This window comes from Austrofundulus limnaeus, unplaced genomic scaffold (genome assembly GCF_001266775.1).
Source record: "Austrofundulus limnaeus strain Quisiro unplaced genomic scaffold, Austrofundulus_limnaeus-1.0 Scaffold0, whole genome shotgun sequence".
Classification (NCBI taxonomy): Eukaryota; Metazoa; Chordata; class Actinopteri; order Cyprinodontiformes; family Rivulidae; genus Austrofundulus; species Austrofundulus limnaeus.
In genome coordinates, this window is record NW_013952402.1 from 9,504,911 (window position 1) to 9,531,278 (window position 26,368).

The 26,368-nt window shown below is 37.1% G+C and overlaps 1 protein-coding gene across 2 annotated transcripts in view; it reads left to right on the top strand.

Moving 5' to 3' along the window:
* LOC106513507 (protein kinase cGMP-dependent 1) overlaps positions 1 to 26,368 on the top strand; it is a 117,589-nt gene that overhangs the window by 84,115 nt on the left and 7,106 nt on the right. For both annotated transcript variants that reach the window (XM_014002387.1, XM_014002378.1), the window contains exons 4-9: positions 736 to 841; positions 6,394 to 6,457; positions 10,278 to 10,355; positions 11,154 to 11,248; positions 20,322 to 20,387; positions 23,126 to 23,200. In XM_014002387.1, the coding sequence (XP_013857841.1) occupies positions 736 to 841; positions 6,394 to 6,457; positions 10,278 to 10,355; positions 11,154 to 11,248; positions 20,322 to 20,387; positions 23,126 to 23,200 (484 nt within the window). The remainder of the gene's footprint in view (positions 1 to 735; positions 842 to 6,393; positions 6,458 to 10,277; positions 10,356 to 11,153; positions 11,249 to 20,321; positions 20,388 to 23,125; positions 23,201 to 26,368) is intronic.

Here is a 26,368-nt window from a genome sequence, read left to right on the forward strand (position 1 = left end):
AATGCCACAAATATTTGTCACAATGATAAATGGAGAAAACTCCAATAAAGCCTTCTCCTACCATCGCTTCAATATTTATTTCCCCCTTGTGTGAAATATTATGCTTTTGTGCTATTGCCTGAGGGCCAGAGCAATTTGTAATCTTTGCAAGACCATTTAAATTCAAGCTGTATYAGAAAAATCATGCAAAAGTTTCCATGTTTTGTAATAAAACATMATTTTCCGTTACACATTTTGATATTTTCTATTAAAACAAAGAGCAATTCAGTAACTCAAGGACTTAAACTCATGAAAACCGCTTTAGTCTAGTCACATCCATGATCCTGAACCAATTACAAATGTTGTAGCATTAGTTGTAGCAAGCCAGCCATGCAGAGTATTCCAGTATCACCAATTAAACTCTGAGCTGTTAAGTAAAAAAAAAAATGTCCAGAATAGCTTCCTTTGTGCTCTGCAGGCTAGATTAATGCAAAACAAAACATGTGAATGATGATCCATTTTTATTAAGCATAATGTGAAGGTTATTGAATTTCTACACTGCAGCCTCTGAGTTGTAATTCCATAAACATAAGACATCCTCTACCTTCATCCTGTGAATGTGCAAAGCATAAATCTGCTGCTCTGCTTGCTTGTAATTTGCACAAACTGTACGTACTGCTGTGGTATTCTGATTCCTCAAGGATTCAAATTGTCTTTCATGTAAATACGTGTATGTTGTCTTTTTTTTGTCTCCAGCTTTAACAAATGTGAAGCTTTGGGCCATCGACCGACAATGCTTTCAGACGATCATGATGAGGACGGGGCTCATTAAGCACACGGAGTACATGGAGTTTCTGAAAAGGTGAGGAAGCGCTCTGTATTGTTTCACAATGACAGGCGAAGAGCCTGAACAGGTCTTTGATCTGATATGCAGTGAATGAATTAACAGAATGAATTGAGATTTTATGCTAACTTTTTTTCGCCCCTTGGTTTCTAAGTCGTTCTTTTCACAAGTTAGATAACAACACCTGTCACAGATGGCATCATTCGCCTTTGCATTGAACTTTAATGGTCTTACGTGAATAAGCATGGACAAAGCAATAACCACTTCTTTTTAAAAGAGCATATTATCATTTAAAAAGCAGACACTTTTTTATGCTGCACAGACTATAGGATAAAAGAAAACCGCATCAAAAGACAAAAGTGGGAACTTGCAATTACAGTGTGAATTTTTTTCTTTTTTTTCTCTCTTTTTCTTACCAGCCATGTCTTTTCAACTCATAACGATTTTGGCCTTTAGGCCAATTGCAGAAATTATGTAATACTTTCCTTATGTTACATGCAGCAGCCTACATTTTCTGAACTTCTTAGTTGACTTTGCTTTAACTCAGCAATGATTTCTANAAGCAAAATCAAAGACAAAAAATAGAAATGTTTATTTCACCAGGGTTACCCCTACAATTGCTATGCATGGTAACACATTTAAATGAGCAGATTTGAAATGTTTGTGCTGTTTTATTACTACACTGTAACAGAAAAGATTAATGGGATGGGAAAGATTAAAAAAATCTATAATTAACTGTACACAGGAGCAAATATAAAGACATTACAACATGTTCTTCCAAAAAGAAAGCAGGTTTTTACAGGGATGTTTAATTAACAGGCTTCAAAAGAAACAGACAATGACAAAAAGAACATCACTGTTTTTATTGCTAATTCAATTTTTTTTTCTCTAGCCATTTTGTTCAAGTAAAGCTGATGTTTTCTAACATTTATATCTGATAAATAAACAATTGGGTCATTTTTGCTTAACATGTAAACAAAGTACATTTGGTACATATTTAAAATGATTTAAAAAAAAGATTATACTTTAAGTTCACGTCTCAGTGCTAGTGCCTTTTTACAAAACTGTGTAAACTTTCTTTTTCTTTTCAACTCCACAAGAATTAAGAAAATAAGGTCATCCATCATCGTGGCAAAATAAAACTTCTGTATGTGACAACAGCCTGTGGTTAAAAGGCCAGAGGGGAAACAATTCAATCTCAGAGAAGCAGAACAAACACACACACACACACACACATAAAGTAAAATAAACCTTCTCTGTCCTAATTCCCATGTAACAAAATAGAAATAGTCTGGCAGCGAAAATCTAGTTCAAATACTAAGTTTAGCTTTGCCAACATGCATAAAATAATAATGACAGTAAAAAAAAATCTGATGTATTATCTTTGATGTTTGATTTTATCCACTCAGGGTTTCTTCTTGTGAAAAAAAAAAAGTCATTAAGTTTTAATTTGCGTAATCAGATATTCTGTGTTTTAGGTCACATAATTATTAATGCCAGTGGTAATACATCAATTTAGTTTGTAATTGGCTTTTTTAAAGTCTGCAAACGATTTGTAATTAGTTAGATTGGTCATTTTTTTATAACCTTGGAAAGCTATCATAAAAAGTACAAAAGCTTAAAGTGAACAGGACTTTATCACAACCCTGTTGACCAGAACTTGTGTTTTCAATAATGCACAGCCTCCCTCGGCCAAATACAGAGATAAATAAACAGCTGATGAGGAAGATTCTAGTTTATGATCCAACTGGAGGTACTAAGCTCATATTTCCCACAGATTCATTTTCAGAGGTGCAGCTTTTCTTGAATTTTCCTGGAAAACAAAACCTAAAACATCTTAGTGAAGCTCCTCCGGAACTCCTTATTCTCCCTGTGCTCTGGACAAAATAGGACTTCATATTGAGTTCCCACCGTGGTGCAGAGGTGTTTTTCACACTTTATTAAAAAAATGTCATATCTTACATATTACTTCACTTTACCCTACAAAAATCTGACCCTTGGAGCCAAGGCATTTTTACCCAGCAGTCAAAGTTCTTATCAACACAAGACATAAACGCCAGTGAAAAAAAAATAAAAAAAAGCATTTTACTATCCATGTGGGTGTCAGGGCTCTGAGTTATGTTCTGTCACCTACAGGCTCTTAGTAGGATTATTAAAAGAACCGGTTGCTGGATAGCTTTATTATTATTATTTATTTTTTTATTTAATTTTAAACCAAACCTTAAAAAAATCCCTCGATTTTGACCTGATGGCTGTACAATTCAGAAGAAAATTCAGTTAYGATACTCAGAAAACTGGGATTTACAGCACAAATTTCCAATATGGATAAACAAATTGTTACCCTCACTTTATCGTCCATTTAYCATCTTCAGAATTTATTATTATTTCCTTTTTGGCAGTAATTACAGTAAGGAGATAATTGTGTTAATTAGGTAGTAGTTAAATCACAGTTCTTGTTAAAAGATGTAGTTATATAAAGTACTTAAAAGTAACTAATATACTGATAGTAAACAATAATCTGTTTTAAATAGGAGAAGCAGAGATTAATTCTGACAAGGATCTAATGATGTATCACATTTGCACTCAGAAGTCAGAATATATAACATAATGTAAACATAATTAATGCCCATCCAAGCTGAGTATACCCTGATCAATGTCCAATGCAGAGAAGACACTGACTACTCATATGTACTCGACATGATCTCACTTAAAATACGACATAAAAACGAACATCCAGTTTAAAACCATAACCTTCAGAGAAGATAAGAAATTCCTTTGTCACACAGCTATGTTTACAGCTTCCCTTAAGCAAAAAGTACTTTAGCTCAATATATGTCTTTAGTACTGAGAGGACAGTAATTACTCAGTCAGTTATTAGTTGCAGTCTCAGTCACATCCCACAGTCTGTCATAATTAGAGTGCACTTTGATCATAAAGCTTAACTTTAAGACGGTCAGCATAAACATTTGCTTTTAACTTGTTAATTTTTTATTTGTATGGGTGAGATTTATTTTTTATACATTGGAGCTGGAAAAAAAGTAAAAACATTTGCAGTTTCCTTACTTTTTACCTAAAAAAGTATGGAAGCACACTCCTGCCACAGCTGTTACATAAGAGTCCAGAGAGATAAGTAAATATTTAATAGATGTACTCTGTGTGTTTGGTTTATAAAAGGGTGTCTAGGGGGAAATCAGAGATTAATGGTAGCATTTGTTAATAAGCACATAATTATATTCCCGTTGTGCTCCTCGGAAGAAGATCTAATAAAGAGCTTAGGTTTGAGCGGAGAACAAAGGCCCTCTGCTTCTCGTGAGCCTATCCCCACCCTTTAACTGCTGAGAGATTATATCGTTGCTCTTATAAATAGTGGAGGAGGAACACTCAGGAAAAAAATAAAAAGAAAAGAAAACACACTGATCCCACTGTGTTACAAAGAGCAGTTGAGTATGCTTGTGTAGAACCTATCGCCTCTAGCTAACTTGTATTTCAAACCACTCTAATGCATCGTATCAAAAAGAGTACAGGTAATGTTTACTGGGCGAGCTGCATATTTCTGTTRCTGACACTTTCCGGGCTGGGTGCTCAACTTTCTGCCCACTCCCACTTTGAGCAACAGCTTAGATAAAAGGCATGAAAACAGACAGCCCTGTAGATCTACTAAATTGTATCCATGAGTATATTTTTCCTCTTGATTGTTTTTTTTCTTCAGGCGTTAGCGAGATAATGACATGCCCAATWATTTGCACTAAGTCCTTTAATTATAACTCTGTTAAAATATTTGAAATATTCACAACGATTGCCTTTACAAAACAACCCTTCCCCACTGCCGTTGTATAACTACTTAACAGTTACAGTTAAGCTGTTTGGTCAGACATGTTCAACACCAGAAGCTTTTTGTGTGTGTCGACGGCTTTACAGCTTCGATGTTAGAAACTCTAAATAAATCACGCAAAGCGGGGGTTTCCTGTTAATGGCCCCCAGCTTGTAATCTGGTGGGAGCACAGCACAAGGATTGAGACCCGGGGTTCAGGTCTGGAGGCCGAGACAAGATGCTTCAGATTACTGTAATAAAACATGGAAAATGAGCGAGGAGAGAGAGAGGGAAACTCGGAGGGAGAGATGATCTAGGAAGATAAGCTCTTTGTTCATCAACACGGGTTATTTTCTCTCCGCCCCCCCTCCCTCCTTGATAAACATTAGACCAGTTTTATGTAGTCCACTTGATAACAGGCAGATTACATTTATTCAAGCTGCCTGGAAGCACCGGAACAAACATTACAGCCTCATATTGATGTATTCAATCTTCACATCCAACGCTGTGTGCTTTAAATACACACGTTGCCAGGTTTGTTTTGAATTATTGATACACGCGTACTGTAAGACTGTAATACGTTCTACAGACTCTAAAAAAGTATTTTTTATGTCCCTACTGAATATATTTATGCTGCTCACCTCAGATCACAAGCCAGATTTGTGACTGAGCAGCTGTTTCATAAAAATAAAAAAACATGCAACCATGTGGAAAAGGGAGCAGGATGTGTCTAAATGGAAATGATATTAAAAAAAATTGTTTGAGTGTAAAAATAAAGTACATGTAAGCTGCTAAGAGGCTCGTAGCAATGTGATCAATGGTAAAATTTACAGATAGTTAGTTTTATAAACCATCATATGATGTGCATAAAAAACTGTTACCATTCGGTTGAGTCAGGTTTTTGATGCTTGACTAATTTATAGATTAGTGTTAAGTGGCAAAACAAACACAAAGCAGATCTTTCTGGAAAACACTTTTACAAAGTGATTGTTTGAGATCATTTAAAACATTACAAAGATTGTCTTTTTTAACATTAAAGCGCCTTCTGCTGAAGTGAGAATTAAACTAGAAACTGATATTTTTCAACTAAACCGTCAATATTCATTTCTGTAAAAAAAGTGAGCATCATTCTGAAGAGTTATTCTTCTTTATGTTATTCTAAAATGTCCAGCCTTTGTCTACTGATGAATGGAATTTTTCTCCAATTATCTTTTGAGGAGAAAACTTTCCCAGCTGAGCTCCATTCTGTGCTGTGTTTGATCAGTCACCCTTTGATTGCAGAATTATGTGCTTTGACACAAACAGTTACTGTGGCTCCCTTCACTTTTTCAGGATAAATAATATTTTTAATATTGGAAGACCTTTTTTTTCTTATTTTTTTTATACACCAAGCTGTCTGACCCTGGGCTAAAATTACTTGAAGTCCCAAATATCACGGCGGCTGCTTGAAAACGGTGCTGCTTAGTTTTCCTGACAGTGGAATGATTGATTTCAAATAATCGGAGTCACCATCAGCTCCATTAACTCTATAAGCCTCAGTAAGATCTTTAGCGCCTGCCACACACTTTATTTATACCTTAAAAGAAAGAAATAAAACAGGTTCTGGATGTCAGAAGATAAAATTCATTTGTGTCAGCCTGTCGAGGAGATTCATATCATGAGATCGATTCGTATCTCAAACACAGAAGACTTTGTCAGTCATATCTTAAAACCTTGCAGCACTCTGTTTAAACAGCTTTTTTCCCTCTTTTTCATGCAGTGTCCCCACATTTCAAGGCCTACAGGAGGATATCCTGAGCAAGCTTGCTGATGTCCTCGAGGAGGTATGAACTTTGTGTCCACGTGGCCTTTGCAGCACAGAGCACACACCCCACATTCTCATAGATTCCCAAAAATACTATTTCTGTAGCCGTGGATGACGGCAGTTAGAAGGAGAATAATAAAAATGTTCTAAAAAATTATTGGCTGATGAAAGAAAGTGGAGAATATTTGGATTTCAGGGAAAAAAAAGAACCTTTTCAGTTGTTGGAACAACAAAGCAATTGCTGGGTTTTAGTGTGTGCTGAGTGTGGTGAAGCTGAACTAAATTGCCCACTTTCTAAGAGACAGAAACATTTTCCAAACCTGTTCAGGAATTCAGCAGCCAAAAGCCATTTTAGCTTTTCAACAGTCAAGCTAAAGCTGAGTCACATTGTTATACATTTAATTAAATAACACAGTTTTGTATCAATTTAGACTTAAATGTTAAGAGTAACCTGTTTTTCACTCTATCTCTTCTTAGAGCATGAAACAAAAACAATATATATTTTTTATTCAAATGGTTTCAACTTATAAATAGATTAACCCACTTTAAAACATATTTTAGTGCTTTAATCTATTATTATAAACAACAAATCTTCCATTGTGTAAGAACCACTCTATGAAATTAGGACCAGCCCAATCTCACAAAATAATTCCTCAAGATCTTTGCATTATGAAATCCCAGACAAATGACAAGATACCAACTCTGATCATGAATGAGAAATGAAAACTTGTGACCTGAACGTATTTCCAAAATAAAGTAATTTATTTTTAGATATATGAACAGGATTAAACATACAAACATTTATTAAAAATATTATATGAATAAATGAACACAAGTTATATTTTCGACATATGAATTACACCTCAGAGTTGTCATAAACAGTAAGTTTCAGGTGTTGTAACTTTACTGGCACGCTGCTTAACTAAGTTTTAAGTAAATAGAGAATAGATAGTAAAGATTTATAGCTTAAGGATAGGAGGAAAAGAAATTAGTGAATTTAGCACTTGTTCTCCTAGTCAAGACCAGACCAGCACCCAACATTATGTCAAAGACCAGACACTTCCGAAGCTAGACTTCCTTCGACGTTTTTTCTCAGCTTTTTCTACCTTTAGATGTCTTCAGACAGAACCGAACAGGCAGGTAGAAGGTTTTGAGAGTGTCGGCATCCGAAGTCCGCCAAGATGGATAATGTCCGTCATGACATCAGGGGGTTGAGAAGATTCTGTCTCACCCCTAACGAGCCAGTGGCTCCCGGCGCGGCGCGGTCTCAGTACAGTGCTTCTCGGCAGTTGTCAGGTTAGTGACATTCAGACTTCATCCAGACAGGTGCCCAGATGGACACGCACTTCTCAGAGAGAGACCCAGTCAGAACCATCCTTCCTCCAACGACAGACAAGAACCACTGTTAACTGTGTGAACAGAAAGTTAGTTCTTTTAGAGGAAAAAAGAGTGAGAAGGAAAACAATCTGTTTTTCTCACACTGGCGCGGCCAGCTGGTGTTGTTATCAGCAAAAAAGACCTTGGAAGTCTGAATAGACAGACTTAACATGCTGTCTTAAAAATCACTTCACTAAGGTTATACATCACATCCACTATTAATAGTAAAATTAATAGTACACAATTATTAATCACTAAACCAATTAAGAAAAATGATAAAACCATGATTAATAAACCAGTACTAAGAAAAAACAGTAAAACACATTTCAACTCTTTTTTTCACAGTGTTAAACTCTGGAATAAAGAGATGCAAAGATTAATTCAATAAAACTTTGAGTAATGATATATTGATTATAACCTCTAATAGAAGATTAAATGAAATAAAACATATAGAACATATTGTTCCATTCACTTAAAGAAAATAGAAACAAACTTTAAAATGACTTTCTTCTTATAAGTGTAAAAGCAAAATCAAAGACAAAAAATAGAAATGTTTATTTCACCAGGGTTACCCCTACAATTGCTATGCATGGTAACRCATTTAAATGAGCAGATTTGAAATGTTTGTGCTGTTTTATTACTACACTGTAACAGAAAAGATTAATGGGATGGGAAAGATTAAAAAAATCTATAATTAACTGTACACAGGAGCAAATATAAAGACATTACAACATGTTCTTCCAAAAAGAAAGCAGGTTTTTACAGGGATGTTTAATTAACAGGCTTCAAAAGAAACAGACAATGACAAAAAGAACATCACTGTTTTTATTGCTAATTCAATTTTTTTTTCTCTAGCCATTTTGTTCAAGTAAAGCTGATGTTTTCTAACATTTATATCTGATAAATAAACAATTGGGTCATTTTTGCTTAACATGTAAACAAAGTACATTTGGTACATATTTAAAATGATTTAAAAAAAAGATTATACTTTAAGTTCACGTCTCAGTGCTAGTGCCTTTTTACAAAACTGTGTAAACTTTCTTTTTCTTTTCAACTCCACAAGAATTAAGAAAATAAGGTCATCCATCATCGTGGCAAAATAAAACTTCTGTATGTGACAACAGCCTGTGGTTAAAAGGCCAGAGGGGAAACAATTCAATCTCAGAGAAGCAGAACAAACACACACACACACACACACATAAAGTAAAATAAACCTTCTCTGTCCTAATTCCCATGTAACAAAATAGAAATAGTCTGGCAGCGAAAATCTAGTTCAAATACTAAGTTTAGCTTTGCCAACATGCATAAAATAATAATGACAGTAAAAAAAAATCTGATGTATTATCTTTGATGTTTGATTTTATCCACTCAGGGTTTCTTCTTGTGAAAAAAAAAAAGTCATTAAGTTTTAATTTGCGTAATCAGATATTCTGTGTTTTAGGTCACATAATTATTAATGCCAGTGGTAATACATCAATTTAGTTTGTAATTGGCTTTTTTAAAGTCTGCAAACGATTTGTAATTAGTTAGATTGGTCATTTTTTTATAACCTTGGAAAGCTATCATAAAAAGTACAAAAGCTTAAAGTGAACAGGACTTTATCACAACCCTGTTGACCAGAACTTGTGTTTTCAATAATGCACAGCCTCCCTCGGCCAAATACAGAGATAAATAAACAGCTGATGAGGAAGATTCTAGTTTATGATCCAACTGGAGGTACTAAGCTCATATTTCCCACAGATTCATTTTCAGAGGTGCAGCTTTTCTTGAATTTTCCTGGAAAACAAAACCTAAAACATCTTAGTGAAGCTCCTCCGGAACTCCTTATTCTCCCTGTGCTCTGGACAAAATAGGACTTCATATTGAGTTCCCACCGTGGTGCAGAGGTGTTTTTCACACTTTATTAAAAAAATGTCATATCTTACATATTACTTCACTTTACCCTACAAAAATCTGACCCTTGGAGCCAAGGCATTTTTACCCAGCAGTCAAAGTTCTTATCAACACAAGACATAAACGCCAGTGAAAAAAAAATAAAAAAAAGCATTTTACTATCCATGTGGGTGTCAGGGCTCTGAGTTATGTTCTGTCACCTACAGGCTCTTAGTAGGATTATTAAAAGAACCGGTTGCTGGATAGCTTTATTATTATTTTTTTTACATTTGGATCAGAGCTGTGATTTATAACTACAGATGCAGCACCATTCTCTTATGTTTCTTCATAGTCAAGGTTGAAAAGTTTATTGAAGCGAGCAACAAAACGCCTCGCCATTCCATGGTTTCAAACTAAGTGATTTAAAGGTTTAATACTAGTGATGTATGCCGAGACACATATTTTAAGCTTTATTTCTTTCTAACAGAGCTATCAAGATGAGAAATGTGACCAAACAAATATAAGCTGAGCCTGAAAACTGCCGCTCTCTCTTCTCTGGTCTTCACTTGTGTTTTCTCCTTTTGTGACAGACACATTATGAAGCTGGAGAGTACATCATCAGACAGGGGGCCAGAGGAGACACCTTCTTCATTATCAGTAAGGGGAAGGTGAGGACAGACCCGCCAGGCCATACACCCCCGAATCGTCCTCATCACAAGRCAGGGCATTGTGGCACACGCACACACAGCAAATGATGCCAATCTGTGATGCAAAGGGGTGGAATTATTTTTATTTTATTTTTTTTTTTGATGAAAGTTTGCTGTCATCAGTCACCCCGAGATAGACTGACAGGCAAAAGTGCTGCCTCTTTTATCATCCCTTTKAGCAGCAATGGGAGCATCTAGAAAGGGGAAGGGAGTCACTTTGATTTCCTCTTTCAGTAATCAACACTGGCTTTCACACTGAGCACAGTTCCAATGCTTTTGTGTGTGTGTGTGTGTGTGGGGGGGGCTTTTGCATGCTAGTATTGTGATGCCTGACAGCTTCCTCTTCATTTGTTTTGCACTGATTACACTTAGGTTCAATACTTTTCTTTTTGTCCACGTTCRTTTCCCAACCAGTACCTGTTTTTTGTTCTCCACCTTCTTGCTGCATTTGTCAGCATCACGGTCCCTTGAGCCATTAATATGTATAAGTTGCATAATGATTTACAACGGAACTGTAAAATGTAAAGACACAAAATTTTTCTTGTTATTTTTTTAGCTCTTTGATGCAAAACAGACACAATGCAAATCATCACGCAGTGCACTGATCACAAATTCACTGATGGATATCTGTGTGCAGGCGCACAAATCAACTCCCGTTTTCGCCGAGTTTTTCTGCTTTCAGTGTTCAGTTAAGTTCCCATCATCTGCCTGCCTCGCTAAGCCTTAACKCCCCTCTTGCAATGCTCCTTGATTTGTCAGGTCAATGTGACCAGGGAAGACTTGCCCAATGGAGAGCCCGTCTACCTGCGCAGCCTCGGAAAAGGAGACTGGTTTGGAGAGAAAGCATTACAAGGGTAAGATTGAGCCTATAATAACCATTTCTCCTTCAATTTAAATCCAGTGTTTTTCTCATTTTTAGTGCCGATTTTCACTCTTTTGCACATCTTTTGTCTTAGCACCTGAATTCACTAATCTTTCTTCCTGTAAACAAATTACAGAGCATCCTTTTACTGTCCTTAGCTAACCTCAATCACCTGTCATGTCTACAAAGTGACAAGCTTGTAGTCGTTCAGTCTAGGGATGGATGGATTCTTTGGGACCAGAATAATGGACCGTTTATAAAACAGAATGGGACATCACACAGCATCAAAGATCTGTTAGCGATCTGTATGAAGACTGGAGCCAGCTGGTCTGCAAAGTCTTAAAGACAGGAGGGGTAGTCTCCATCTGGGCTAAGGGYTTTCCTGATTTTTGTCATTTGTTTTTATGTATTGATTTATTTTTCCTTCAATGTCATGATTTTTAAACAGTATTGGTTGCATCAGAGGTTTGATGGAGTCTCCAATTGCTGGTTTGGAGAGAATGGGGGTTGTTAAAGTATGACCATGTGTCTTATAGCTGTATCAATATACAGTTATTAGAGTCCATGCAGTRACATCAAGACTGTTTAATCTGCCATGATGGATGGCAGATGGAATTGCTTATTACTTCGTCCATTTAGCATGGTTTATGAAAAAAGTGGATATGCAGGTRTTATTAATATTCTGTATTGTTCTATAATGTATTTATCATTACTCTGGTTTTGCTTGATCCATCAATACAATATAAATATTGATGTATAGCCGGAATTTACACATTTTGAAACAGATTACTGGAGAGAAAATCTTTCCCACTRGAGTGATTTAAATTGGTCACATAACTAGGACATGCACTCCAGGGATTAATCGTCATTTTAATCATTATTGGCTAAATACCACARTTAATYGTGATTAATTTGCTGCCATTATCGCCCAACCCTAGGTGCAGTTAATGCAGACATGTTGACATTCTCAGTTTTTATTTTTTTCTGGTTCTGAGTATGAAACAAGTTTGAGTTCTAAAAGTTTGAGTCCAGGCTACGAGTCATTGGCAGATGTGCCAGACACTTCTAAGTGGATCTTGTTGTCAAACCTCGTTGAGCAGGATGTTGGGCACAATGCCGGGCCCAGACTGGAGCCTGGTTCGGGCWACAGAATGACCCGCAGATGGGGGACTGAGAGACACATTACCCTGGTGATGGGAGAGTGCATCCCTGATGGGAGTCTACAGGATAGACAGACTCAAAATAATGCCAGAAACCATGTTTTTATTAATGTTACCTATAAAATGTTAACCATGCTTTCAGAGCAGAACCCTGTCAGAACCATTCTAAGGACCCCACTGATGCTGTTAAAAACATAAAAAAAACACTTATTCAAACTTATTCAAGTTCCACAAATGTAACTACAACTGAACAGTCTTGAACTTAGTCTTTTTGTGTTTTTTTTTCTTATGACAGCGAATAGAGATTTATAACAAGTTCACCAAGAATTGTCTTTTTTATGCTTCGTTATAAGAATACAATCAATAAAAACTCAAATAACAGTCTCGTAGCATTACCTCTGTAATACCGAGGAAACTGAATCCGCTCAAAAAATATGTCAAAGTTGATGAAAGAACTGAGTGTTTCAGTAAGAAAGTGTTTCACTCTGCTGATCAAAGCTTATTTTTTTATTTCCTCTCATGGGAAACATCTTAAAAAATGTCACAGAAGTAGAAATGTCTTTTTCAGTCACAGCTTTTTTATTTATTTATTTTTGCTTTCCGCTGTTTGTTAACGCAGGTTTTGATCAAACTGATTWTGTAAGCAACGCCTAATCTATTTATATACCACATATTTCTATACATGCTATTTTTCATTTAGTCTTTTTCAGCAAAGATATAAAATAAGGCTAAGTATAGCATATATGTGTGACACTAGACTTACCACTTTTTTACTGAGGTTTGAAGATTACAGTGCTCTCTGCTGAGGACCCTGATTCCTGTTTCTTCTCGCTTCCTTTCTTGGTTGCAGGAGACTCCTAACAGCGTAGCCGTCATCATGCTGTCCTCGAATGTTACTCTGAATTTTCACAATCGTCTTTATGTTTTCTATAAACATTTGTATGAAACGTGTCAGCTTAACTGCCGCTAACAAACTACAGCAGCTTGTGCCTGCGGAGACATACGCAGACAGAACCCAAGATTTCCCAACACCGCACACATCTGTGTCAACAAAATCTTTTCCAACCCTGAAGACGCTTGAATTTATGTCTTGTAGGATCACATTATTCTAATTTATTGTCAACATGTGGCACCGTGTAAACAGTCAAGCACTTTAAGAACAACTCTAGTGAAAAATACTTTGTAAGGCTTCTGACACTGAAGACCATTAACCTTAAGTCATATTTTTATGCTGCAGTATTGTTATGGCTCTGCTCTCGAAATACAATGTGATGTTTAAACAACAAAAAAAATGTAGTGGTGGATAATAGGCTTGAATTGCATTATATTTGAGAAGAGGCATGGAGGCAAAGAGAATATGTTCTCATGGACATTCAGTACAGCAACAAAGAAATAAATGGGGATGTTGCCATCTTGTGGCTGGTGAATGTTAAAGTTTGCATCAAACCAAGTCTCTGTCTCTTTTAGACACAACAAAAACTTAGTCACAACTTAAGCAGCAATCRTGTGTGAAATAAATCCAAGCTTATGTGCTGCAAACACACAATCATGTTTGGTTTCTCCAGGAATACTGGAGCTGTAATGAGCACACAAACAGCTGCAGCTGTACAGATGGCTCGGCTTTCCCCATATGTTAAAGCTAATGACTTTAGGATATAAAAAGTGACGGATCATTAAAATGCATGTGGGACAAGTGAGGATGTGGAAGCTTTTTTTCTGATGGCAGGGAAGAGCATGTTGTTAAATGGAAAGGTGACCTTTCTACTTTAATGAGGAAGGACGAGCGTGATTGTATAGTTGACCACAGGTGATTAGAGTGAATAGAGTACCAACAAGGTAGTGAATAAAAAAAGTCTTTGATTACCAAAATTGAAAAAAAAAATGGAAAAAGGAATATGATTATGGTGGGAACTTCAAAGACAGAAAAGCATCATGTTGCCCCTCATAGCCACAGTGGTAATAAACTTTGATGTTTTATGTTTAACTTTGTCTAAACACAAAACATTGTGTTCCTTGTCTCATTGCTATGGCTGAGCACTGCTAACAAACAATAACACAGCTCTACGTGGTATTTCTTGCATGGGAACAGAGTTTTAACACGTCCTCTTATAAACACTGAAAAGTACCATGTGTACGACTGACTAAATGCGAAATAAATGACAGAAATACTATTGAAATTAAAAGTAAGAGGGTTTCACTCGCCGTTTCGGTGAGTTCCTGCCATTTTGAATTCTGAACTCTCCCACTTTCCAACATGGATTTCCCAGTGAAGGGGTGTTCCCATTTAAACTTACCGCTTGTAAGTGGGAAATTCTCACTTCCCAGTACAACCCCATGCACCTCCACCTAAATGCCATCATTTTGCAAGTAAAATACTCAACATGCATTGTGGGAGATGTAGTTTATGAGCAATGCTGGCTTTAAAGCAACATACGYCTATTTCAAAACAGTAATGCTGCGTTCCAGTTGTAGCGGAACTCGAGATTCTAAAGCCAGACTTATGTCAGTTCTAAGCTGAAAACGTTACAGTTTCAAACTTGTCAGAATGTCAGAGAAATTGTTTCTGGTTTTATTTTTGCTCTGTAACAATAACACTTACAATAGTGCTCTATGAGGCGTTTTGAGTGTACAATCAGCCTTACATCTCCTTATAATCACYATAAAGTACAACATCAGGGGGTGTTMCAGTTGAAAATTACAACTCAGAAGTGGGAAACTACAACTTCGAAGGACAACTGGAACGCAGCATAATACATCTTTGAAGCTCCCGTAGGCCACGTAAAACAACGTGCCACATTCGGCCCACAGGCCTTGAGTTTGACACGTTACATACAGTATTACTGGAGCAACCCAGCACTTTTTTATTTTCATTTTTTACCAAACAAAGCTTTCCTTCCCCAGTGCTTTACTAACTCAAGGAAGACTTTACATAAATACATGTGATACCACAAATATGCTTAATTCATTTGATCATTTTAACACTTTTGTGTGTTTCCCAACAAACACATGAAAAGATGATTTGAAGCCATTTAAAAATCCTCAAAGAAATAATCTGATGCTTCGCTTAATCAAGAAAACCATTCCTTTTTTTGTGCAACAAGTGTGCTTCCCACCCTAGGTGCTACTTGATATTGTTACTGTCATAAACGTTCTTTGTCTTGAAGTGCCATGAGATTATTCAGCTGCACCTTTGATAGTCAAAGCGTGTCTTAGAAATTGAAATGCTGGTGATCCTGGCTGTCTTCGCACCGCGGGCTTTTGATCAGATGGCTCTTCTGCAGGGTCGTCTTTCTAATTAGGAGTTATCTGTGTGTGTTCTTGCTCATGAAACTCAATAGCCCCTCTCCTCCTAGTAGTCTCCCCTGTCCATCTGAAGACRTTGGCTTTGATCTGGGAAAACAACTTATTTACAAATCAAAGTCTTGTCCCCCCCTCCACACACACACAAACACACACTCCGATCTGCTTGCTGATGTTTGTGTGACTGGTGAAGCAGTCGAAGAAATATCAGGTTACATGTTTTCTCTTGAGACTGAATATGTACATCCCTCTATGAATACACATGTACCACATTCCATGTTCTAGGAAACGATGTATGAGTGATCTGTTGTTTGTTCTAGCAGCACATATGATGTTGCATTCTTCCTGTAATAGCGAAGAGAACTTTCACTTTGTCGTTTGTGTAAACAGAGCATGGTTTGACTTTTTTTCCCCTGAGTGAATATGGAATCTGTACATTTGTGGTGACATCACTGTCGACGATAAACTGTAATGTTGTGATGTCACTGACTGGAATGTGATAGGTGTCAATTCCTTCAGACTAACAATAGCACTCTGAATAATGTTCCCACGTTTAATGTTTGTATGTTGCCTAGTGATGAACCAATGACTGATTCTTAACTTCAGTTTGATCAACATATTGATTCTGATTCACCGATTCAATCATTCACTGATAAATAGGTCATTGATAAAGTCATGATCAAAATCTACCTATTCTGTTTGTCTTTTTGACCAACTCAGATATGTGACGAATCAGTGGCACACATCATCGTTGGGGTGATGTGTACCTCAAGATTATTTTAAAACCTTCAGGATCATCACCTTTTGTTTTCTGAAACCGAAAGTCACAAATGGGTACCGGTAGTTGATCTAACAAAACAAACAAACAAACAAACAAACAAAAAACAAAAAAACAAAAATGCAGTTGTGTCAAAAACAACAGAGTCGTACCTTATTTCAGAATATTCTTGATCGATTGCATTTCGGCTGGATCGTTTGAAAAAAAAAATCCTTAATGCTCTGTTCATAAACATGGAAAATTATTGATTAAGACCATAAAACCTCAAAGATAGCTGTAACAAATCTAAGATGAGGAGCCATTTATATAAAATGTCTTAATGGACTTCCTTCAATTACCCATTACAATTAAAATGGCTCTATCCATAATATGTTATTGCAGTGAAATGCAGCTAACAATGGTAAACATAAGGATTTACTGTATATGTAGGTAAATAAGCCATCTTTTGAACAGTCTTTGGTTCAWCTTGTGAACTTTTTATTAATGTTTCTCATAGAGCTTTGTTGTTGCATGAGTGGTAATGTCTTTTTGTACTCTGGTTCCAAAGTTCTTTTTAATAGTGTAAAGTGAAGCTACTCAAAATGTGAAGTGTTGAGCTGATTGGCCACTTTACTTGCTGCAGTTTAGTGTTATGTGAGTAGACAGTGAACAGTCGTTGCTCCTTTCCAAGAAATGGTCCAGCTTATTGATATTTTTTGGTCGTATTGAAGTGATTTTATGGTGATTTCAGAGTTATGGCTTCAGCCCATTTTTAGATAGCTGGCATAATTTGATGTGCCTTTATCTTGTCACTGACTCTTATTTTAATGGCATGTGGAAGCCACTAATGGATGGCATGGCATGGTGCTGTAAAAGCTTAGCCGGAGTCAACTTGTTTGCAGAGCGGCTCTGCAGGAAATATTTTTGCTGGACCCTTCCAGTATGGTTTATTCTGCAGCACCAAACAATGTGGAGCCTAATGGCCTGAGCACAGCTGTAAGGAATGATCTCATTCCTTTTGCTCCAAGCTTTCCTTTATTATTCACCTGGAGGCACAGCTTTAGCTTGTGTCTTTTACCACTAACCAGCCCTGGTTAATGTCCCTTTGTTTAATTTATATTCTTCAAAAGCATACTGTATCTAAACACATCGCCTCTCTTACATACCACCACWATGTTAAAACTAACAAGTATCTGAATCTTTTAGACGACATGAATAATATGCTTTAAAACTAAACCCAGAGCTACTTAATTTAAAAAAAAAACAGCACATTTTTTGTGGCACAAAGCAGTTGTAATCAGGAAGTGTGCCATCAGTTTCCCACGGGTTAAAGGCTTTATTTTGGATGTTGGAATACGATGAAGGATGGCAGAGCTGGAACACAGCTAAACACTGAGTGTTGATTGTAACCAGAGCCTCAAGCTAAAAAAAAAAMCCCTCAACATACATAAAATAAAATAAAATAAAATAAGCATCAGTGTGAGACATATGAATCTATCTTCAACTCTACATCCAGGATATTTGAAAAAGAAACTGTTCAAAATAACATTTTATTTTCTCTTTATTTTTAACAAGAAAATGTAACCTGTATTTTGGAGGGGCTAAGGTAGCTCAGTCATCAGTGCTGAGGTCTCATAATCCTGTGGCTGCAGGTTTCAGCCCAGGTTGCATCAAGAAAGACATCTGGTGTAAATAAGAAACAACAAAAACGTATTTTGGACAATTTAATTAAACTRTCTGGGGAAACTCGTAATTAAGAATAAAATGAACAACGTTCTCAACATTGGGAAACCAGTGAGTCTGATTTTTGCCTCAGTTTTGCCCCTTGGTTAAATGTCCCCTCCTGCCTGCTGTCCTATTTCCTAGCATACACTATTTGMATAACCCTTTTCACAGGACACCAGATCATTGTCCAATTATCGTGCTCATTGCAGCCATCTACTGAAAATCAACCCCACGAGCTTCTGTGTTCAGTCTAAAGGACATTCCTGCTAYGGCGTGCAGCTGCTCTTAGTGTGAAAGGCTTGTGCAAGTGCGTTTGTCAGCTTTCCAATGCATTTCATCTTGCGCYGCAATTAACAAGTGCATGACTTGGGCTCAGTAGTGTACGAATGAATCGCACTGACAGTTACTGTTTTGGGGTTGTGTTTCGCAGATGACATTGCCCGTATCCGCGCCATGGCAATCCAGAGTTGTTTCTCTCAGCCACAGTTGAGCAGCGGGGGACAGGTGTGGAAAAACCTTGCAGTAATACGAACCTCTTAAGATCTCTTCAGTCTTGCATAAACACTAGAATAGAATAGAATAGAATAGAATAGAATAGAATAGAATAGAATAGAATAGAATAGAATAGAAATAGCCTTTATTGTCCCACAGAGGAGAAATTCAGGTGTCACAGCAGCATCCGTATCTATTGCATAGTACTATTTCAAGACAATGGTGTTGTTTTTTCGTTTCTCCGTGTTTAGTGGGTGGCATTGCGCTATACACTTCCTTTTCTCACGTAAATGAATTTGCGTTAGCGAGCTGCAGGCGGTACGGCTCTTTAATGCCAATATACAATGATGTTGTTGTGTGATAAGTGGCTTTTTTATTTAGAGCTACTGTTTGCTATAGTTAGTAAATCCTTGCAATATTCTCAAACATCCAGGCTGTTTTATATTTTAAACTGCTCACAAATATGAGTATTTAAGACCRTGCAAGGCATTGTTTTCCACAGTGTTCTGTTCACAGCGTGGATGCAGGTCACAGAGGCTTATCAGAGGTGAATTTATTACTGTGCGCACCACGCTAGCTGGGGGGGGCTTTAGTGTTCATCGGCTGAAATATCTCTTACCCCCTGACAAAGGCTGCCAACCTCCGCTCCGCTCTCTCCTCCATGGTGGTCCTCAGATTTCAAAATTTGTTTCTCGCACCAGCTGTGACCTTTTATTCATCGGGGTCAGCAGAAGGAGTGAGAGCGGGCGTGTGTGTATTTGTGAGTGAAAGAGGAAGTGTGTGTGTTTGTTGGGGTGGGGGTTCGTTTGTGCGTTGGACGAGGGCAGGCAGTGGGAATTGATATGACATGAGGAGGAATTGTCACCTCAGTTCATTGAAATAGATCGTGATGTGTCTGTGAGTTGGGCGCAGACACGGGCAGTGATTGTCAGTAACTGGTAGCACTTCACTTGAATTGAATTTACTCGTACTGAATCAAGAACAAAATCTGTTTTAGCGTTTTATTCGCTGTCTGTTGGGAGATTTAATCCAACTAATGACCTGGACTTTTATTTTTTCCATTTTTTGAAACGATGGGTCACAATACATTCTGCGCGTGGGACAATCGGTGAAGAACTCTCTGTTTTTGCTTTCTATTAGTTACATTAACAGTTGGACTGGAGATTAATACCAAAGCACTACAGAGGAGCCTTTTGTTGAAGGGCTGCTCGTCTGCATTAAAGTTAAAACCAAAGGCCCGTGGGACTCCATGTGCTGATCATTTTTCACAGTGAAAGATGGATTCTGGGGCGACGGACTCCGAAGATTCATGCGACTGGGGCGACTCCTCTGAAGAGGGGACCTCATCAGAGGAAGATGAACCTGATGTCAAATATAATAAAGAGTAATGCCAGTCTTCCAGGGATGTGTGTTGACTGTTGAGAAATAACGCTTTCATTGGGTGCCAGTTCAGCTTAGAGTGACAGGAGTTGAATTAGACAAGAAGTTTTTAACTGTGTCCATCATTGCGGCTTTAATGAAGCATTTAAAGTGATTAAGAATGTGAATCATTATTAGTCTTGCTGCGGTGGGTCATCTGGACGCTCGGCTCAGCCAACTCATTTTTGCTGTTTTATATTCGTTTTCTCCAGGGAGGACGTCAGGACCGCCAGCGTCATCGCAGCAGAGGCAGTCACCTGTCTAGTCATCGATCGAGAGTAAGTTYTATGGAACTTTATGTCTTGTTTTGTGTAAAACTGTAAAACAAGGCAAAAATTCTAATACCATTGTTCTAATGGTCGTTGTCTTAAAGGTTTTTAACCTCTACAAATAACCCCAACACACTCTTGTGTTTTCAATTTCCAGATCACCGAATGCATCAAGGTTATTTAAATTTAAATACATTCAATGACAGACAATAACTATAAATCATAATTGAATAAAATGCTTTACTTTAATACAAAATGAAAACTTAATGTAAAAGCATTAGAACCACATTTAATTGCCATTGTTGCCACTTTTAACTATTTCCTTCCGTGTTAAATCTGCATTTGTTACTTATTAAGTAAGTAAATTATATTTTGGCTACAAATGTTTCAACTCAAACTTCAAGCTTGTTTATAAGAGCTCTTCACCTAAAATCTACAGATTGATTCAGCCTCTTTATTCAGGACGTATGCAGTTGTCCAACAATGATTTTTAAGAGAAGAGACATAAAATAGGTTTTTGATTAACAATAAAAAAAGTGGAAAAAGCCAAATGTAAAATTTATTTTAAACCAAACCAGTTGTGAATTTAAAAGACACTCGATTTGTCTTAGAGTTACTGCGAAAGCATTTTTACAACAGGATCAAAGAGTGTGGCCATAATTTCAGCTATATAATGTTCTTTATAGTTTGACAGATCACATTTTCTAAAGTTATTTTTTTAACTGGTTCCCAGTTTCCAAAGTTGAAKGCTTATTATATAGGAAGACTGTGTATTTTTAAAAAGCAACTTTAAGATGGGTTTACCATTTAAGGAAATTATTTTTCTGCCTCAAGTCTCAAAGGAGACTCTTCTTGCTTGTGTTTTGGTGAAAATACATTAATAATAATAATAATAATAATAATAATAATAATAATAATAATAATAATAATAATACACTCATACAATTGCTTCCTTTTTAACTTGATGAAACGTCACTGTATAGGGGATTTGGTTTTAAGGACTTTTTTCCTCAGACGTCCTCCTAAATGTTGAAAAGCAGTGAAAAACTCAAATGGTCTTTTATTTAAAATGCAATATAAAACTGCAAAGTAGGGCAATGTTACGCTACTATGGTTGTGCCTCTTTACAGSTTATAGAGGTCAGCCAGTGGCTGAAAATGAAGAAAGAGAAGCTGGAGAACTACTCTGAGCTGGATCTATGACTTCATAGTTTTTATAAATTTGTATAGATCATTACATGAGATACTTTTAGACACAGGCAGCTCAGAGCAAAGTGACACAGTTCTTTTATAACTACTGTTTTACATTGCAACTGACTTCAAATACTGGAATAAAAGTGTTTTTTAACTCAAAGAAGTGTTTCTCAACCATATCCCATTTCAATTCAAAATTGAAGTGCAAATTTTAACTAAAGTCATCTTAGGGCAATAAATAAAAATAAATAAATGGGTAATAAGATCCTATTTAAATCTAAGATTGTTTGAATTAAAATAAAAAAGCAGACTGATCAGTGTAATTAGTGATATCTTACCCTGATATCTTATTGGCCTCAGAAAACAAACACATCCTCAGAGTTAGAGGCATCACTATCACAAAGACTTCTAATATAGTCACAAAGCTTGTCCAAAACGTTTCATCCTTCTAGACCAGTTTTGGTTTGGAATATTTTAAATAATATATTATTGCATTCCTAAATTTTCTTGTGCTTCAAAACGATATACGGCAGCATGASTTGTAGATGAGACCAACAACAAGAGCCGTGGGAAAGCGAGTTGTAATGAAAACAAGCGACGGGGAGTCATCAACACTGTGAGCAGCCAAACATATTAAAAAACAGAAAGCTGCGCTCAGAAAACAGGCGTCACGCTCTCAACAGGAGAGAACTCCAGATGTTTCACGTCTTGCTGCTGACAGCTCGACGAGCCGCACATGAAAACTGTCTCGGCTCGTTTCTCTTGTTTGGTAGCTCCTGATAAAACTTCTGAGAGGAATGAGTGGTGTAATAGAGATATCAAAATGAATGCGTGTTCCAGTGTTTTACCACAGATGCAATTGTGTGGGATCTTTTGTTTTTGCTCCTTTCTCATCATTATGCCGTTAGCATCTCACAAGAATGTTTTTATCGACTTTCATTTCTCTGTAGTTGCACCAATAATATTAAAGACGATTCATTGCAGTTTTGTAATAAAGACATAAACAAACACATTGTTGTCATGTTTCCTCTGGTTATATAACATAATTGATTTGACTAAGTACTGAAAAGATACAAAACTGCCGGAGGAATTTTATGCCTAATTATAATTTGCATAAAATCCATTCATTTTCTTATCACTCACCTCCGTGTGTTTTTATTTTATAATTTATTCTGTTAAAAAAATAATGCACTCTTTTTTTTRTTCCCAAACTTCCCACTCACCCTCCATCTGCTGTCACAGTGGTTTTCACCTTTTTGCCACAGCTCAGTCTTCTCTTCTATGATTTTTTTTCTGTTTGAGGCTTGTCTCTAAAAGCAGGTTGATGAATATTTAATAGTTACGAGCAGTGTTTTTATGGCCTCCTGGTCGTGCACTGTGCTCAAATCGCCCGCGGTGTACAAGCTGCATGATTTCCTACAACCAAAAAGCAATTAAYTCATAACACGGAGGACAAGAAAATKGTTTTATTGCTTTAGCCTGAAAAGAAAACGGCCTTTCTGGACAAAATACGGAAATGTTTAACTCATTTGTCATTTATCTTTGTTGTTTCAGCTCATTCAAGCACTTGATTGGAGGTTTGGAGGATGTGTCCAGTAAAGGCCATGAAGACGCTGATGCCAAAGCTAAGTAAGTCAAACAAGATTTAAACACCTACCGGTAAGAACGTTTTGTGCACTGAAGGGCTTTAAAATCTCTTGTCATCATGCTTAATGCCATTAGGAATGTTACATAATAACATTTCAGGCTTAAAGGGAACATAGTAGGCAAAATCCACGTTCTATATGACGTTTTCTGAATTATTGTGCCCCAGACTTTCAGACAGAATTTCTAAATAAGGTCTAGACAGAAAGTTTTCTGTTGTTGACCTGTTTTAATGAACTTGTAATAGTTTTATGTTGAGCAACGAGGGAGTTGCAGCTGTTTTGGTCAAACCTTGAACAGAACTTTAATCATAATCTCATGCAATAATCACCTGATGTCACACTCATACTCATTTGTTGTGAATGGCTTTCGGTTACTACCACAACAAACTTTAGTGCTGCTGTATGTTTTTTAACATTTGCTGAGTTATAGCCATTTTTGTGTTGGCTAATGTGGGTTAGCTGTAGCGGCCATCTTGAATTAAACTGATTTGTAGAGGCAGATCAGGTGATTCCTTTTTGGAAGTTTACTTTAAACCCACCCTGTGGTTCATGACGATCAGAGTCAACTCCACATAGTTGATGAGAAAATTTTAGCCAATATTCAACGTTTTGCTTGATATAATTTTAGAATTGACTGCGGTATAGTCAGTCATTGTTTTGTGTTTTTGAAGGCTAACTGGCTCTGACAGCCATCTTGAATTGGACTGACTCCAATGTTCATCTAGYAAATATTTCTGCAAGTTTTATTACATTTTCTTTAGTTGTTCCTGATATATTTTCCAGACAAACATTGTGTAACAAACTAGATAGTGGAAATGATTTCTGGAGAAATTAAGCAGTAATGATACTCAGTCTCAATATTACTAGTTGTTAACACCATGGAAGCACTAAAAAAAGCACATAGAAGGCACATTTACTTTGGTATTTGAAGGAATCCTCTTGGGGTTAATTTAGGCATCTAATGACAGAGTTTCATTCAATTTGCACTTTGTCACGGTTCAAAGTGAGAACCAATGATCCAAAGGAGAGATCAAGATGTGCAACATGCAGGCCACACTATTTTGAGTTGCTTTGACTTTTCTGCCAAATGCTTTTGCAAGTCTGTGGCATTTAGTCAGCAAAGAACAGGAGATAGCACCAGTGAGTGTTAAAGAGACACTCGGCGGGGGGAAAGGGAGGGCAGCATTCAGGAGTCCAGTAGCATTCACCCTTGAACGGGACGGTGATTTCTCTGCCAGCAGATGTGTGAGAAACACAAAGCTGCAGTGCACATTCCTGACCCCATTCTTCTAATCCCACAATCTTTACAGTTTGACTCTATGCAAATCTGTAAAATAATTCTCCTTTTTTTTCTGCATAGTTTGTAACATTATTTATCAGTCCTCGCGCAGAAGTTCACCTTAAAATAGAACCACTTACTCCCTCGTCTCCCTTAGATCTGTCACACCAAAGCACTATTCACCCTGATTAAGGTAGCTTTTCCTGCTGCTAGCACAGCACATTTGTGTCTTCGCGAGGAATGCCTGAGTCAAGATCCCACCGCGATGGAAACAGTCTCTAATTGGCCACAGCGAATAGATACAGCAAACTACAGCTGCTCACTGTGAGGTTGACAGGTCTGCTCTTTAAAGACTGCGCCGCTTGCACGCGTTGCCTCCRATTGAACTGGTTTCCTCTGTTTTCAGGGGAAGCTTCATGTTCTACAAAACAGAGCAGCTATATTTGACATTACGTGTCACTATTTTAACATATGTGGAAACGGCTTATTTGATGGCGTTCTGAGAAATCTGATTTCCATRTGAAGGCATAAAGGGCTCTTTAAAACTAATTTCTTTGTCCTGACATTAAACCTGCAAATTTGGCTTCCCTCAAATAKGTTAACACCTGCTTATGTCATCATTTTTATAACAAAATCCCTTTTATTGTCTTTTCAAACTGACATTTCAACTCATGTTTAATGAACAATTCTCTCCCATCTAGCAAAAAAAAGGTAACAAAAACATGATGAGAAAATAAGACCCTGCATGATGCMGTCTTTCCCGGGTGTTTTGCGCAAAGTGTGGAAGTTAAGCAAGCTGGAGATTCTTTGAAATAAAAGTGGCATTTAAAGGGTGTCAGCTATAAGGTCATGAGGGCTTTCTTCTCGCTCGGTTCCCAGGAGTCCAGGCCAAGAAGAACGGGAGCAAAATAAGCAGGGATAATAGCAGGAGACACACACACTTACACATCACACACACACTTACCGTGGGGGATTGCATCATTTTTTTGATGACCTCATCCGTTCAGACTTACAGATTATCACCCACTGGGGTGCCACTTGACCTGTGGGGGAGAAACAGCCRTCCAAGTAATGGATTTTCCAGATAACATGAATAAGTAACATGTTGTTTTAGTGTCACGTAATGGACCTTAAAACTGTATAATTACACAGGAYGACTTTACAATGTTGAATTGACTGAGCACTCTGTTAGTTTTTATTAAAGGTCAGAGTTATAACATGTAGTTGAACTCTCCAATGAGGCCTCAGTTTAACACTGAGGACACAAGGACAGCAGGAGGGTCASGTTGTGTAAGTCCTGTCTCGTTTGTTTTGTTTGTCTGTATCAGGGATGGACAACTTAAATGATGGAAAGGGCCACGATTTTTTGTAGATACTACTTGAGGGCCACATAGAACTGCACACTCAACCATTAAGCTGCCATTAAAAATATATATATAGTATATGATGGTAATGACCAGCCAACCTGACATTGTGATTCATGTTCATAAGGCACTCGGGGCAGCGTGTGTGTGCATTTATCAAATCAACACAAAATGCATTAACCTAAAATATTTCATGTTCAAATGCATGCATAACAGTTGTTTATAAAACATTGCTTTAATAAATATAAATACAAATCATTTGAAGCAAACAAAAGAACAAATTCTTACTTTAGCRAGATGAAGTACAACAACATAGGATGCTTTGAGTGCAAAGCCCTGCTATGGTGCTGGTAAAAAGTTGTTGTTTATGTACTTCAGTAAATTTCTCATATTTATCTTTGTGCGACATGTTGTAAGGGTGACTTATATTAAAATCCTTCATGGCAGACAGTGTCTCTAAACAGACTAAATACATTGGCTTGCCTTGAAATTCTATTAACAAATGGTC